Here is a 14,087-nt window from a genome sequence, read left to right as displayed (position 1 = left end):
TTGAGGCGGCAGCTGTGGTTGTTGTTTCGGCAGCTGTAGTTGTTGTTGGGGCAGCTGTAGTTGTTGTGGGGGCAGCTGTAGTTGTTGTGGGGGCAGTTGTTGTAGTTGTTGTGGGGGCCGCTGTTGTGGTTGTTGGGGCAGCTGTTGTGGTTGTTGCGGTTGTTGTTGGGGCAGCTGTAGTTGTTGGTGCAGCAGTTGTGGTTGTTGTTGTTGGGGCAGTTGTTGTTGTTGGGGCAGCTGTAGTTGTTGTTGGGGCAGCTGTTGTGGTTGTTGTGGTTGTTGTTTGGGCAGCTGTAGTTGTTGTTGGGGCAGCTGTTGTGGTTGTTGTTGGGGCAGCTGTAGTTGTTGTTGGGGCAGCTGTTGTGGTTGTTGTTGGGGCAGCTGTTGTGGTTGTTGTTGGGGAAGCTGTAGTTGTTGTTGGGGCTGCAGTTGATGTTGTTCTTGGTGCAGCAGTAGTAGTTGTTGTTGGGACTGCAGTTGTTGTGGTTGTTGTTGGGGTTGCAGTTGTAGTTGTTGGTGCAGCAGTTGTGGTTGTTGTTGTTGGGGCTGCAGTTGATGTTGTTCTTGGTGCAGCAGTAGTAGTTGTTGTTGGGACTGCAGTTGTTGTGGTTGTGGTTGGGGTTGCAGTTGTAGTTGTTGGTGCAGCAGTTGTGGTTGTTTTTGTTTGGGCTGCCGTTGATGTTGTTGTTGGTGCAGCAGTTGTGGTTGTTGTTGTTGGGGTAGTTGTTGTGGTTGTTGTTGGGGCAGCTGTAGTTGTTGTGGGGGCAGTTGTTGTAGTTGTTGTTGCGGCAGCTGTAGTTGTTGTGGGTGCAGTTGTTGTAGTTGTTGTTGGGGCCGCTGTTGTGGTTTTTGTTGTTGGGGCAGTTGTTGTGGTTGTTGTTGGGGTTGCAGTTGTGGTTGTTGTTGTTGGGGCAGTTGTTGTGGTTGTTCTTGGGGCAGCTGTAGTTGTTGTGGGGGCAGTTGTTGTAGTTGTTGTTGTTGGGGCAGCTGTTGTGGTCGTTGTTGGGGCAGTTGTTGTGGTTGTTGTTGGGGCAGCTGTTGTGGTTGTTGTGGTTGTTGTTCGGGTTGCAGTTGTAGTTGTTGGGGCAGCTGTTGTTGTTGTTGCGGCAGCTGTTGTGGTTGTTGGGGCAGGTGTTGTGGTTGTTGTTGTTGGGGCCGCTGTTGTGGTCGTTGTTGGGGCAGCTGTAGTTGTTGTTGGGGCTGCAGTTGATGTTGTTGTTGTTGGGGCAGCTGTTGTGATTGTTGTGGTTGTTGTTGGGGCCGCTGTAGTTGTTGTTGGGGCAGCTGTTGTGGTTGTTGTTGTTGGGGCCGCTGTTGTGGTCGTTGTTGGGGCAGCTGTAGTTGTTGTTGGGGCTGCAGTTGTTGTGGTTGTTGTTGGGGCAACTTTTGTGGTTGTTGTGGTTGTTGTTGGGGCCGCTGTAGTTGTTGTTGGGGCAGCTGTTGTTGTTGTGGGGGCAGTTGTTGTAGTTGTTGTTGGGGCTGCTGTTGTGGTTGTTGTTGGTGCAGCAGTAGTAGTTGTTGTTGGGACTGCAGTTGTTGTGGTTGTTGTTGGGGTTGCAGTTGTAGTTGTTGGTGCAGCAGTTGTGGTTGTTGTTGTTGGGGCAGTTGTTGTGGTTGTTGTTGGGGAAGCTGTTGTGGTTGTTGTTGGGGTTGCAGTTGTAGTTGTTGGTGCAGCAGTTGTGGTTGTTGTTGTTGGGGCAGCTGTTGTGGTTGTTGTGGTTGTTGTTGGGGCCGCTGTAGTTGTTGTTGGGGCAGCTGTTGTGGTTGTTGTTGTTGGGGCAGTTGTTGTGGTTGTTGTTGTTGGGGCAGTTGTTGTGGTTGTTGTTGGGGCAGCTGTTGTGGTTGTTGTGGTTTTTGTTGGGGCCGCTGTAGTTGTTGTTGGGGCAGCTGTTGTGGTTGTTGTTGGGGCAGCTGTTGTAGTTGTTGTGGTTGTTGTTGGGGCCGCTGTAGTTGTTGTTGGGGCAGTTGTTGTGGTTGTTGTTGGGGCAGCTGTTGTGGTTGTTGGGGCAGCTGTTGTGGTTGTTGGGGCTTCTGTTGTGGTTGTTGTTGGTGCAGCAGTAGTAGTTGTTGTTGGGACTGCAGTTGTTGTGGTTGTTGTTGGGGTTGCAGTTATAGTTGTTGGTGCAGCAGTTGTGGTTTTTGTTGTTGGGGCAGTTGTTGTGGTTGTTGTTGGGGCAGTTGTGGTTTGTTGTTGGGGCAGTTGTTGTTGTTGTTGTTGTTGTTGTGGTTGCTGTTGTGGTTGTTGTTGTTAGGCAGCTGTTGTGGTTGTTGGGGCAGCTGTAGTTGTTGTTGGGGGGCAGCTGTTGTGTTGTTGTTGTGGTTGTTGTTGTTGTTGGGGCAGCTGTAGTTGTTGTTGGGGCAGCTGTTGTGGTTGTTGCGGTTGTTGTTGGGGCAGCTGTAGTTGTTGTTGGGGCAGCTGTTGTGGTTGTTTGTTGCGTTGTTGTTGTTGGGGCAGCTGTAGTTGTTGTTGGGGCAGCTGTAGTTGTTGTTGGGGCAGCTGTTGTGGTTGTTGTTGTTGGGGCAGCTGTAGTTGTTGTTGGGGCAGCTGTTGTGGTTGTTGTTGTTGGGGCAGCTGTAGTTGTTGTTGTGGGGCAGCTGTTGTGGTTGTTGTTGGTTGTTGTTGGGGCAGCTGTAGTTGTTGTTGGGGCAGCTGTTGTGGTTGTTCAGCTGTTGTGGTTGTTGTTGGGGCAGCTGTAGTTGTTGTTGGGGCAGCTGTTGTGGTTGTTGTTGTTGGGGCAGCTGTAGTTGTTGTTGTTGGGCAGCTGTTGTGGTTGTTGTTGTTGGGGCAGCTGTAGTTGTTGTTGTGGGGGCAGTTGTTGTAGTTGTTGTTGGGGCAGCTGTTGTGGTTGTTGTTGGGGCGGTTGTTGTTGGGGCAGCTGTAGTTGTTGTTGGGGCAGCTGTTGTGGTTGTTGTTGGGACAGCTGTTGTTGTTGTTGTTGGGGCAGTTGTTGTTGCAGCTGTTGGGTTGTTGTTGTTGGGGCAGTTGTTGTAGTTGTTGTTGGGGCAGCTGTAGTTGTTGTTGGGGCAGTTGTTGTGGTTGTTGTTGTTGCAGCTGTTGTTGTGGTTGTTGTTGGGGTTGCATTTGTAGTTGTTGGTGCAGCAGTTGTGGTTGTTGTTGTTGGGGCAGTTGTTGTGGTTGTTGTTGTTGGCAGCTGTTGTGGTTGTTGTGGTTGTTGTTGGGGTTGCAGTTGTAGTTGTTGTTGGGTTGGGGCAGCTGTTGTGGTTGTTGTTGTTGGGGCAGCTGTTGTTGTTGTTGTTGGCAGTTGTTGTGGTTGTTGGGGCAGCTGTTGTTGTTGTTGTTGTTGTTGGGGCAGCTGTTGTGGTTGTTGTGCTGTTGTTGTTGTCGTTGTTGTTGGGCAGCTGTAGTTATTGTTGGGGCTGCAGTTGATGTTGTTGTTGTTGGGGCAGCTGTTGTGGTTGTTGTGGTTGTTGTTGGGGCCGCTGTAGTTGTTGTTGTTGGGCAGCTGTTGTGGTTGTTGTTGTTGGGGCAGTTGTTGTGGTTGTTGTTGTTGGGGCAGTTGTTGTGGTTGTTGTTGGGGCAGCTGTTGTGGTTGTTGTGGTTTTTGTTGGGGCCGCTGTAGTTGTTGTTGGGGCAGCTGTTGTGGTTGTTGTTGGGGCAGCTGTTGTGGTTGTTGGGGCAGCTGTTGTGGTTGTTGGGGCAGTTGTTGTGGTCGTTGTTGGGGCAGCTGCAGTTGTTGTTGCGGCAGCTGTTGTGGTTGTTGGGGCAGCTGTTGTGGTTGTTGTTGTTGCGGCCGCTGTTGTGGTCGTTGTGGTTGTTGTTGGGGCCGCTGTAGTTGTTGTTGGGGCAGCTGTTGTGGTTGTTGTTGTTGGGACAGTTGTTGTGGTTGTTGTTGTTGGGGCAGTTGTTGTGGTTGTTGTTGGGGCAGCTGTTGTGGTTGTTGTTGGGGCAGCTGTTGTGGTTGTTGGGGCAGCTGTTGTGGTTGTTGGGGCAGTTGTTGTGGTCGTTGTTGGGGCAGCTGTAGTTGTTGTTGTGGGGGCAGTTGTTGTAGTTGTTGTTGGGGCTGCTGTTGTGGTTGTTGTTGGTGCAGCAGTAGTAGTTGTTGTTGGGACTGCAGTTGTTGTGGTTGTTGTTGGGGTTGCAGTTGTAGTTGTTGGTGCAGCAGTTGTGGTTGTTGTTGGGGCAGTTGTAGTTGTTGGGACAGCTGTTGTGGTTGTTGTTGTTGGGGCAGTTGTTGTGGTCGTTGTTGGGGCAGCTGTTGTGGTTGTTGTTGGGGCAGCTGTTGTGGTTGTTGTGGTTGTTGTTGGGGCCGGTGTAGTTGTTGTTGCGGCAGTTGTTGTGGTTGTTGTTGGGGCAGCTGTTGTAGTTGTTGGGGCAGCTGTTGTGGTTGTTGGGGAAGTTGTTGTGGTCGTTGTTGTGGCAGCTGTAGTTGTTGTTGTGGGGGCAGTTGTTGTAGTTGTTGTTGTGGCCGCTGTTGTTGTTGTTGTTGGGGAAGCTGTAGTTGTTGTTGGGGCTGCAGTTGATGTTGTTGTTGTTGGGGTTGCAGTTGTAGTTGTTGGTGCAGCAGTTGTGGTTGTTGTTGTTGGGGCAGTTGTTGTGGTTGTTGTTGGGGCAGTTGTGGTTGTTGTTGGGGCAGCTGTTGTAGTTGTTGTGGTTGTTGTTGGGGCCGCTGTAGTTGTTGTTGGGGCAGTTGTTGTGGTTGTTGTTGGGGCAGCTGTTGTTGTGGTTGTTGTTGGGGTTGCAGTTGTAGTTGTTGGTGCAGCAGTTGTTGGTTGTTGTTGTTGGGCAGTTGTTGTTTGTTGGGTTGTTGTTGTTGTTGGGGCAGTTGTGTGGTTGTTGTTGGGGCAGCTGTAGTAGTTGTTGTTGGGACAGCAGTTGTTGTGGTTGTTGTTGGGGCTGCAGTTGTTGTGGTTGTTGTTGCAGCCGTTGTTGTTGCAGCAGTGGTTGTTGTTGGGGCAGTTGTTGTGGGGCAGTTGTTGTTGTTGGGGCAGCAGTTGTGTTTTGTTGTTGTTGGGGCAGTTGTTGTGGTTGTAGTTGGGGCAGCTGTTGTGGTTTTTGTGGTTGTTGTTGGGGCCGCTGTTGTTGTTGTTGGGGCTGCAGTTGTTGTTGTTGTTGTTGGGGTTGCAGTTGTTGCAGTTGTTGTTGGGGCAGCAGTTGTTGTTGTTGGTTGTTGTGGTTGTTGTTGGGGCAGTGTGGTTGTTGTTGTTGTTGGTTGTTGTTGTTGGGGCAGCTGTTGTGGTTGTTGTTGGGGCAGCTGTTGTGTTGTTGTTGTTGTTGTTTGTTGTTTGTTGGGGCAGTTGTTGTGGTTGTTGTTGGGGCAGCTGTTGTTGTTGTTGTTGGGGCAGTTGTTGTAGTTGTTGTTGGGGCTGCTGTTGTGGTTGTTGTTGGTGCAGCAGTAGTTGTTGTTGTTGTTGGGACTTGCAGTTGTTGTGGTTGTTGTTGGGGTTGCAGTTGTAGTTGTTGTTGTGTTGTTGTGGTTGTTGTTGGGTTGTTGTTGTTGGGGCAGCTGTTGTTGTTGTTGGTGGCAGTTGTTGGTTGTTGGGGCAGCTGTTGTGGTTGTTGTTGTGTGGGTTGTTGTTGGGTTGTTGTTGTGGTTGTTGTTGTTGGTTGTTTGTTGTTGTTGTTGGGGGGCAGCTGTTGTGCTGTTGTTGTTGCTGTTGTTGGGGCAGTTGTTGTTGTTGTTGTTGGGGCAGTTGTTGTGGTTGTTGTTGTTGGGGCTGCTGTTGTGGTTGTTGTTGTTGTTGTTGCAGCTGTTGTAGTTGTTGTTGGGGCTGCTGTTGTTGTTGTTGTCAGTTGTTGTTGTTGGCAGCTGTTGTTGTTGTTGTTGTTGGGTTGTTGTTGTGTGGTTGTTGTTGGTTGTTGTTGTTGTTGGGGCAGCAGTTGTTGTTGTTGTTGTTGTGGTGGTTGTTGTTGGGGCAGTTGTGTTGTTGTGGTTGTTGTTGGGGTTGCAGTGTTGCAGTTGTTGTTGTTGTTGTTGTTGGGGCAGCAGTTGTTGTTGTTGTTGGGCAGTTGTTGTGGTTGTTGGGGCAGCTGTTGTTGTTGTTGTTGTTGTTGTTGCTGTTGTGGTGTTGGGGCAGCTGTTGTTGTTGCAGCTGTTGTGGTTGTTGTTGGGGCAGTTGTTGTGGTTGTTGGGGCAGCTGTTGTTGTGGTTGTTGGGGCAGCTGTTGTTGTTGCTGTTGTGGTTGTTGTGTTGTTGTGGTTGGGGCAGCAGTTGTTTGTTGTTGGGGCAGTTGTGGTTGTTGTTGGGGCAGTTGTTGTTGTTGTTGTTGTGGCAGCTGTTGTTGTTGTTGGGGCAGCTGTTGTGGTTGTTGTTGGGTTGTTGCAGTTGTTGTGTTGTTGTGGGTTGTTGGGGCAGCTTGTGGTTGTTGTTGGGGCAGCTGTTGTTTGTTGGGGCAGCTGTTGGTTGTTGTTGTTGGGCAGCTGTTTGTTGTTGTTGTTGCAGCAGTAGTGTTGTGGTTGTTGGGGTGTTGTTGTGGTTGTTGTTGTTGGGCAGCTGTTGTTGTGGTTGTTGTTGGGGCAGCTGTTGTAGTTGTTGGTTTGTGTTGTTGTTGTTGGGGCAGTTGCAGTTGTTGTGGTTGTTGTTGGGGCAGCTGTTGTGGTTGTTGTTGGGGCAGTTGTGGTTGTTGTTGTTGTTGTTGTTGGGCAGTTTGTGGTTGTTGTTGGGGCAGCTGTTGTGGTTGTTGTTGTTGGGGCAGTTGTTGTGTTGTTGTTGGGGCAGTTGTTGTGGTTGTTGCTGTGCAGTTGTGTTTGTTGTTGGGGCAGCAGTTGTTGTTGTTGTTGGGGCAGTTGTTGTTGTTGTTGTTGTTGGGGCAGCTGTTGTTGTTGTTGTTGTTGGGGCAGCTGTTGTTGTTGTTGGGGGGGCAGTTGTGGTTGTTGTTGTTGCAGTTGTGGTTTGTTGTTGGGGCAGCAGTTGTTGTTGTTGTTGCAGTTGTGGTTGTTGTTGGGGCAGCTGTTGTTGTTGTTGTGGTTGTTGTTGTTGTTGTTTGTTGTTGTGGCAGCAGTTGTTGTTGTTGTTGGGGCAGCTGTTGTGGTTGTTGTTGTTGTTGTTGTTGTTGTTGTTGTTGGTTGTTGTTGCAGCTGTTGTTGTTGTTGTTGTTGGGGTTGTTGTTGGGCAGTTGTTGTTGTTGTTGTTGGGGCAGTTGTTGTTGTGGGTTGGCATGTTTGTTGTTGTTGTTGGGGCAGTTGTTTGTTGCTGTTGGCAGCTGTTGTGTTGTTGTTGTTGTTGCAGTTGTTGTTGTTGTTGTGTGGTTGTTGTTGTTGGCAGCTGCTGCTGTTGTTGTTGTTGCTGTTGTTGTTGTTGTTGTTGGGGCAGCTGTTGTTGTTGTTGTTGTTTGTTGTTGTTGTTGTTGTTGTTGTTGGGGCAGCTGTTGTTATTGTTGCGTTGTTGTTGTTGGGGCAGCTGTTGTTGTTGTTGTTGCAGCAGTTGTTGTGGTTGTTGTTGTTGTTGGGCAGTTGTTGTTGTTGTTGTTGTTGTTGTTGGGGCAGTTGTTGTTGTTGTTGTTGGGGCAGTGTTGTTGTTGTTGGGGCAGCTGTTGTGGTTGTTGTTGGGGCAGCTGTTGTTGGTTGTGGTTGCAGTTGTTGTTGGTTGTTGTTGTTGCAGTTTGTTGTTGTTGGCAGTTGTTGTTGCTGTTGTTGTTGTTGTTGTTGGGGCAGCTGTTGTGGTTGTTGTTGGGGCAGCTGTTGTTGGTTGTTGTTTGTTGGGCAGTTGTTGTTGTTGTTGGGCAGCAGTTGTGGTTGTGTTGTTGTTGTTGTTGTTGTTGGCAGCTGTTGTGGTTGTTGGGGCAGCTGTAGTTGTTGTTGGGGCAGCTGTTGTGGTTGTTGTTGGGGCAGCTGTTGTGGTTGTTGTTGGCAGCTGCAGCTTGTTGGGGCAGTGTTGTGGTTGTTGGGGCAGCTGTTGTTGTTGTTGGGGCAGCAGTTGGTTGTTGGGGCCGGCAGTTGTTGTTGTTGTTGGGGCAGCAGTTGTTGTTGTTGTTGGGGCAGCTGTTGTTGTTGTTGGTTGTTGTTGGGGCAGCTGTTGTGGTTGTTGTTGTTGTTGCAGCAGTTGTGTTGTTGGGGCAGCAGTTGTTGTTGTTGTTGGGGCAGCTGTTGTTGTTGTTGGGGCAGCTGTTGTTGTTGGGCAGCTGTATGTTGTTGGGGCAGCAGTTGTGTTGTTGTTGGGGCAGTTTGTTGTTGTTGTTGTTGTTGTGTTGTTGTTGTTGGCAGCTGTTGTTGTTGTTGTTGTTGGGGGCAGCAGTTGTTGTTGTTGGGGCAGCTGTTGTGGTTGTTGTTGGGGCAGCAGTTGTGGTTGTTGTTGTTGTTGTTGTTGTTGCAGGTTGTTGTTGTTGCAGCTGTGCAGTTGTTGTTGTTGTTGTTGTTTTGTTGTTGGGGCAGCTGTTGTTGTTGTTGTTGGGCAGTTGTTGTTGTTGTTGTTGTTGTTGGGGCAGCTGTTGTGGTTGTTGTTGGGGGCAGCTGTGTTGTTGTTGGTTGTGGTTGCAGTTGTTGTTGTTGTTGGGGCAGCTGTTGTGGTTGTTGTTGGGGGGCAGCTGTTGTTGTGGTTGTTGTTGTTGTTGGGGCTGTTGTTGTTGTTGTTGTTGTTGGGTTGTTGTTGTTGCTGTTGTTGTTGTGGGGCAGCTGTTGTTGTTGTTGGGGCAGCTGTTGTTGTTGTTGTTGGGGCTGCAGTTGTGGTGTTGTTGGGGGTTGTTGTGGTTGTTTGTTGGGCAGCTTGTTGTTGTTGTTGTGTGTTGTTGTTGTTGTTGGGGCAGCTGTTGTGGTTGTTGGGGCAGCTGTTGGTGTGTTGTTGGGGCAGCTGTTGTAGTTGTTGTTGTTGGGCAGCTGTTGTGTTGTTGTTGTTGTTGTTGTTGGGGCAGCTGTTGTTGTTGTTGTTGGGGCAGTTGTTGTTGTTGTTGTTGGGGCAGCTGCTGTTGTTGTTGGGGCAGCTGTTGTGGTTGTTGTGTTGTTGTTGGGGCAGTTGTTGTGGTCGTTGTTGGGGCAGCTGTAGCTGTTGTTGTTGTTGGGGCAGCTGTTGTTGTTGTTGTTGGGGCAGCTGTTGTGGTTGTTGTTGGTGCAGCAGTAGTAGTTGTTGTTGGGGCAGTTGTTGTTGTTGTTGCTGTTGTAGTTGGGGCAGCAGTTGTGGTTGTTGTTGGGGCAGCAGTTGTGTTGTTGTTGTTGGGGCAGCAGTTGTTGTTGTTGTTGTTGTTGTGGTTGTTGGGGCAGCTGTTGTGGGTTGTGTTGTTGTTGTTGGGGCAGCTGTTGTTGTTGTTGTTGTTGTTGTTGGGCAGCAGTTGTGGTTGTTGGGGCAGTTGTTGTGGTTGTTGTTGGGGCAGCTGTTGTTGTTGGGGGCAGTTGTTGTTGTTGTTGGGGCAGCTGTTGTGGTTGTTGTTGGGGCAGTTGTTGTTGTTGTTGTGGTTGTTGTTGTTGCAGCAGCCGTTGTTGGTTGTGGCAGCTGTTGTGTTGTTGTTGGGGCAGCTGTTGGGTTGTTGGGGCAGCTGTTGTTGTTGTTGGGGCAGCAGCTTGTTGTTGTGGTTGTTGGGGCAGCTGTTGTTGTTGTTGTTGGGGCAGCTGTTGTTGTTGGGTTGGGGCAGCTGTTGTTGTTGTTGTGGCAGCAGTTGTTTGTTGTTGTTGGGGCAGCTGTTGTTTGTTGTTGTTGGGGCAGCTGTTGGTTGTTGTTGTTGGCTGTTGTGGTTGTTGTTGGGGCAGCTGTTGTGGTTGTTGTTGTTGGGGCAGTTGTTGTTGTTGGGCAGTTGTTTGTTGTTGGTTTGTTGTTGGGTTGTTGTTGTTGTTGTTGTTGGGGCAGCTGTTGGTTGTTGTTGTTGGGGCAGTTGTTGTTGTTGTTGTTGTTGTTGTTGTTGTTGGGGCAGCTGTTGTTGTTGTGGTGTTGGGGCAGTTGTGGGTTGTTGTTGGGGCAGTTGTTGTGGTTGTTGTTGGGGCAGCAGTTGTTGTTGTTGTTGTTGTTGTTGGCTGCTGTTGTTGTTGTTGTTGTTGTTGGGCAGCTGTTGTTGTTGTTGTTGGGGGCAGTTGTTGTTTGTTGTTGGGGCAGCTGTTGTGGTTGTTGTGCAGTTGTTGTTGTTGCTGTTGTTGTTGTTGGGGCAGCTGTTGTGGTTGTTTGTTGGGGCAGCTGTTGTGGTTGTTGGGGCAGCTGTTGTTGTTGTTGTTGGGGCAGCTGTTGTTGTTGTTGTTGTTGTTGTAGTTGTTGTTGGGGCTGTTGTGTTGTTGTTGTTGTTGTTGGTGCAGCAGTAGTAGTTGTTGTTGGGACTGCAGTTGTTGTTGTTGTTGTTGTTGGGGCAGCAGTTGTAGTTGTTGGTGCAGCAGTTGTGTTGGTTGTTGTTTGTTGGGCAGTTGTTGTTGGTTGTTGTTGGGTTGCAGTTGTTGGGGCAGCTGTTGTTGTTGTTGGGGCAGTTGTTGTTGTTGTTGTTGTTGTTGTTGTTGTTGTGCAGTTGTTGTTGTGCAGCTGTTGTTGTTGGGGGGCAGCTGCTGTAGTTGTTGTTGTTGTTGTTGGGGTTGTTGTTGTTGTTGTTGCAGCAGTTGTTGTTGTTGTTGTTGTTGTTGTTGTGGTTGTTGTTGTTGTTGTTGTTGGGGCAGCTGTTGTGGTTGTTGGGGCAGCTGTTGTGGTTGTTGTTGGTTGTTGTTGTTGCAGCTGTTGTGGTTGTTGTGGTTGTTGTTGTTGGGGCAGCTGTTGTGGTTGTTGTTGGGGCAGCTGTTGTGGTTGTTGTTGTTGTGGTTGTTGTTGCAGCTGTTTGTTGGGTTGTTGTTGGGGCAGCTGTAGTAGTTGTTGTTGGGGCAGTTGTGGTTGTTGTGTTGTTGGGGCAGCTGTAGTTGTTGGGGGCAGCTGTTGTTGTTGTTGGGGCAGTTGTTGTTGTTGTTGTTGTTGTTGTTGTGGTGCAGCTGTTGTTGTTGTTGTTGTGGTTGTTGTTGTGGGCAGTTGTTGTTGGGGCAGCTGTTGTGTTGTTGTTGGTTGTTGTTGTTGGGGCAGCAGTTGTAGTTGTTGTTGTAGTTGTGTTGTTGTTGTTTGTTGTGGGCAGCTGTTGTTGTTGTTGTTGGGCAGCTGTTGTGGTTGTTGTTGGGGCAGCTGTTGTGGTTGTTGTTGTTGGGGCAGTTGTTTGTGGTTGTTGTTGGTTGTTGGGCAGCTGTTGTGGTTGTTGTTGGGGCAGCAGTTGTTGTGTTGTTGTTGGGGCAGCTGTTGTGGTTGTTGTGGTTGTTGTTGTTGTTGTTGTGGTTGTTGTTGGGGCAGCTGTTGTGGTTGTTGTTGTTGGGGCAGGTTGTGGTTGTTGTTGTTGCAGCTGTTGTTGTTGTGGTAGTTGTTGTTGGAGCAGCTGTTGTGGTTGTTGTTGGGGCAGCTGTTGTGGTTGGGGCAGCTGTTGGGGCAGCTGTTGTGGTCGTTGTTGGTTGTTGTTTGCTGCAGTTGTTGTTGTTGTTGGGGCAGCTGTTGTGGTTGTTGGGCAGCTGTTGTGGTTGTTGTTGTTGTTGTTGTGGGCCAGCTGTTGTGGTCGTTGTTGTGGTTGTTGTTGGGGCCGCTGTAGTTGTTGTTGGGGCAGCTGTTGTGGTTGTTGTTGTTGGGACAGTTGTTGTGGTTGTTGTTGTTGGGGCAGTTGTTGTGGTTGTTGTTGGGGCAGCTGTTGTGGGGGCAGCTTGTTGTTGGGGCAGCTGTTGTGGTTGTTGGGGCAGCTGTTGTGGTTGTTGTTGGGCAGTTGTTGTGGTCGTTGTTGGGGCAGCTGTAGTTGTTGTTGTGGGGGCAGCTGTTGTAGTTGTTGTTGGGGCTGCTGTTGTGGTTGTTGTTGGTGCAGCAGTAGTAGTTGTTGTTGGGACTGCAGTTGTTGTGGTTGTTGTTGGGGTTGCAGTTGTAGTTGTTGTTGCAGCAGTTGTTGTTGTTGTTGGGGCAGTTGTGGTTGTTGGGACAGCTGTTGTGGTTGTTGTTGTTGGGGCAGTTGTTGTGGTGTTGTGGTTGTTGTTGGGCAGCTGTTGTGGTTGTTGTTGGGTTGCAGCTGTTGTGGTTGTTGTTGGCGCTGTTGTGTTGTTGGGCGGTGTAGTTGTTGTTGCGGCAGTTGTTGTGGTTGTTGTTGGGGCAGCTGTTGTAGTTGTTGTTGGGGGCAGCTGTTGTGGTTGTTGGGGAAGTTGTTGTGGTGGTTGTTGTTGGGCTGTAGTTGTTGTTGTGGGGGCAGTTGTTGTAGTTGTTGTTGTTGTTGTTGTGGTTGTTGTTGGGGCAGCTGTAGTAGTTGTTGTTGTTGGGGCTGTAGTTGTTGTTGGGGCAGTTGTGTTGTTGTTGTTGGGGTTTGCAGTTGTAGTTGTTGGTTGTTGTTGGGGCAGCAGTTGTGGTTGTTGTTGTTGGGGCAGTTGTTGTGGTTGTTGTTGGGGCAGCTTTGTTGTTGTTGTTGTTGGGGCAGCTGTTGTTGTTGTTGTGGTTGTTGTTGGGGCCGCTGTAGTTTGTTGTTGGGGGCAGCTTTGTTGTGGCAGCTTGTTGTTGGGGCAGCTGTTGTTGTGGTTGTTGTTGGTTGCAGTTGGGGCAGCAGTTGGTGCAGCAGTTGTAGTTGTTGGTGCAGCAGTTGTTTGTTGTTGGGGCAGTTGTTGTGGTTGTTGTTGCTGTTGTAGTTGTTGTGGTAGTTGTTGTCTGTTGGGGCAGCTGCAGTTGTTGTTGTTGTTGTTGTGGTTGTTGCAGCAGTTGTAGTTGTTGGTGCAGCAGTTGTGGTTGTTGTTGTTGGGGCAGTTGTTGTGGTTGTTGTTGGGGCAGCAGTTGTGGTTGTTGTTGTTGCAGCAGTTGTTGTTGTTGTTGGGGTTGTTGTTGTGGCAGTTGTTGTTGGGGCAGCTGCTTGTTGTAGTTGTTGTTGTTGTTGTTGGGGCAGCAGTTGTGGTTGTTGTTGGGGCAGTTGTTGTGGTTGTTGTTGTTGGGGCAGCTGTTGTTGTGGGTTGTTGTTGGGGCAGCTGTAGTTGTTGTAGTTGTTGGTGCAGCAGTTGTGGTTGTTGTTGTTGGGGCAGTTGTTGTGGTTGTTGTTGGTGCAGCAGTAGTAGTTGTTGTTGGGACTGCAGTTGTTGTGGTTGTTGTTGGGGTTGCAGTTGTAGTTGTTGGTGCAGCAGTTGTGGTTGTTGTTGTTGGGGCAGTTGTTGTGGTTGTTGTTGGGGCAGCAGTTGTGGTTGTTGTTGTTGGGGCAGTTGTTGTGGTTGTAGTTGGGGCAGCTGTTGTGGTTTTTGTGGTTGTTGTTGGGGCCGCTGTAGTTGTTGTTGGGGCTGCAGTTGTTGTTGTTGTTGTTGGGGCAGCAGTTGTGGTTGTTGTTGGGGCAGCAGTTGTTGTTGTTGGGGCAGCTGTTGTGGTTGTTGTTGTTGGGGCAGCTGTAGTTGTTATTGCGACAGCTGTTGTTGTTGTTGGGGCAGCTGTTGTGGTTGTTGTTGTTGGGGCAGTTGTTGTGGTCGTTGTTGGGGCAGCTGTAGTTGTTGTTGTGGGGGCAGTTGTTGTAGTTGTTGTTGTTGTTGTGGTTGTTGTTGGTTGCAGTAGTAGTTGTTGTTGGGACTGCAGTTGTTGTGGTTGTTGTTGGGGTTGCAGTTGTAGTTGTTGGTGCAGCAGTTGTGGTTGTTGTTGTTGGGGCAGTTGTTGTGGTTGTTGTTGGGGCAGTTGTGGTTGTTGTTGTTGGGGCAGTTGTTGTGGTTGTTGTTGAGGAAGCTGTTGTTGTTGTTGTTGGGGCAGCTGTTGTGGTTGTTGTGGTTGTTGTTGGGGTTGCAGTTGTAGTTGTTGGGGCAGCTGTTGTGGTTGTTGGGGCAGCTGTTGTGGTTGTTGTTTTTGGGGCCGCTGTTGTGGTCGTTGTTGGGGCAGCTGTAGTTGTTGTTGGGGCTGCAGTTGATGTTGTTGTTGTTGGGCCAGCTGTTGTGGTTGTTGTGGTTGTTGTTGGGGCCGCTGTAGTTGTTGTTGGGGCAGCTGTTGTGGTTGTTGTTGTTGGGACAGTTGTTGTGGTTGTTGTTGTTGGGGCAGTTGTTGTGGTTGTTGTTGGGGCAGCTGTTGTGGTTGTTGTTGGGGCAGCTGTTGTGGTTGTTGGGGCAGCTGTTGTGGTTGTTGGGGCAGTTGTTGTGGTCGTTGTTGGGGCAGCTGTAGTTGTTGTTGTGGGGCAGTTGTTGTAGTTGTTGTTGGGGCTGCTGTTGTGGTTGTTGTTGGTGCAGCAGTAGTAGTTGT

General features: G+C 49.4%; 3 protein-coding genes and 1 pseudogene across 3 annotated transcripts; all 4 read right to left on the bottom strand.

The window, feature by feature from the left end:
- Positions 1-704: 704 nt before the first annotated feature.
- Positions 705-1,067, bottom strand: LOC120435861 (GATA zinc finger domain-containing protein 4-like; the record flags this gene model as incomplete). The annotated part of the gene is made up of 1 exon (XM_039606003.1): positions 705-1,067. A coding segment is annotated over one exon (363 nt), but the record flags the coding sequence as incomplete, so codon positions are not given.
- A 2,402-nt stretch (positions 1,068-3,469) lies between these two features.
- Positions 3,470-5,094, bottom strand: LOC120435616 (GATA zinc finger domain-containing protein 14-like; the record flags this gene model as incomplete). The annotated part of the gene is made up of 3 exons (XM_039605370.1): positions 3,470-3,796; positions 4,247-4,695; positions 4,833-5,094. Coding segments are annotated over 3 exons (1,038 nt in total), but the record flags the coding sequence as incomplete, so codon positions are not given.
- Positions 5,095-5,369: 275 nt separating this feature from the next.
- Positions 5,370-6,131, bottom strand: LOC120435859 (putative uncharacterized protein DDB_G0283431; the record flags this gene model as incomplete). Its single annotated transcript, XM_039606001.1, has 2 exons — positions 5,370-5,749; positions 6,038-6,131. Coding segments are annotated over 2 exons (474 nt in total), but the record flags the coding sequence as incomplete, so codon positions are not given.
- Positions 6,132-6,506: 375 nt separating this feature from the next.
- Positions 6,507-7,452, bottom strand: LOC120435858 (annotated as a pseudogene).
- Positions 7,453-14,087: the final 6,635 nt, after the last annotated feature.

This window comes from Oreochromis aureus, linkage group 22 (assembly GCF_013358895.1).
Source record: "Oreochromis aureus strain Israel breed Guangdong linkage group 22, ZZ_aureus, whole genome shotgun sequence".
Lineage (NCBI taxonomy): Eukaryota > Metazoa > Chordata > Actinopteri > Cichliformes > Cichlidae > Oreochromis > Oreochromis aureus.
The sequence above is the reverse complement of the archived record's forward strand: the minus strand, read 5'-3'. Positions and strand labels throughout refer to the sequence as shown.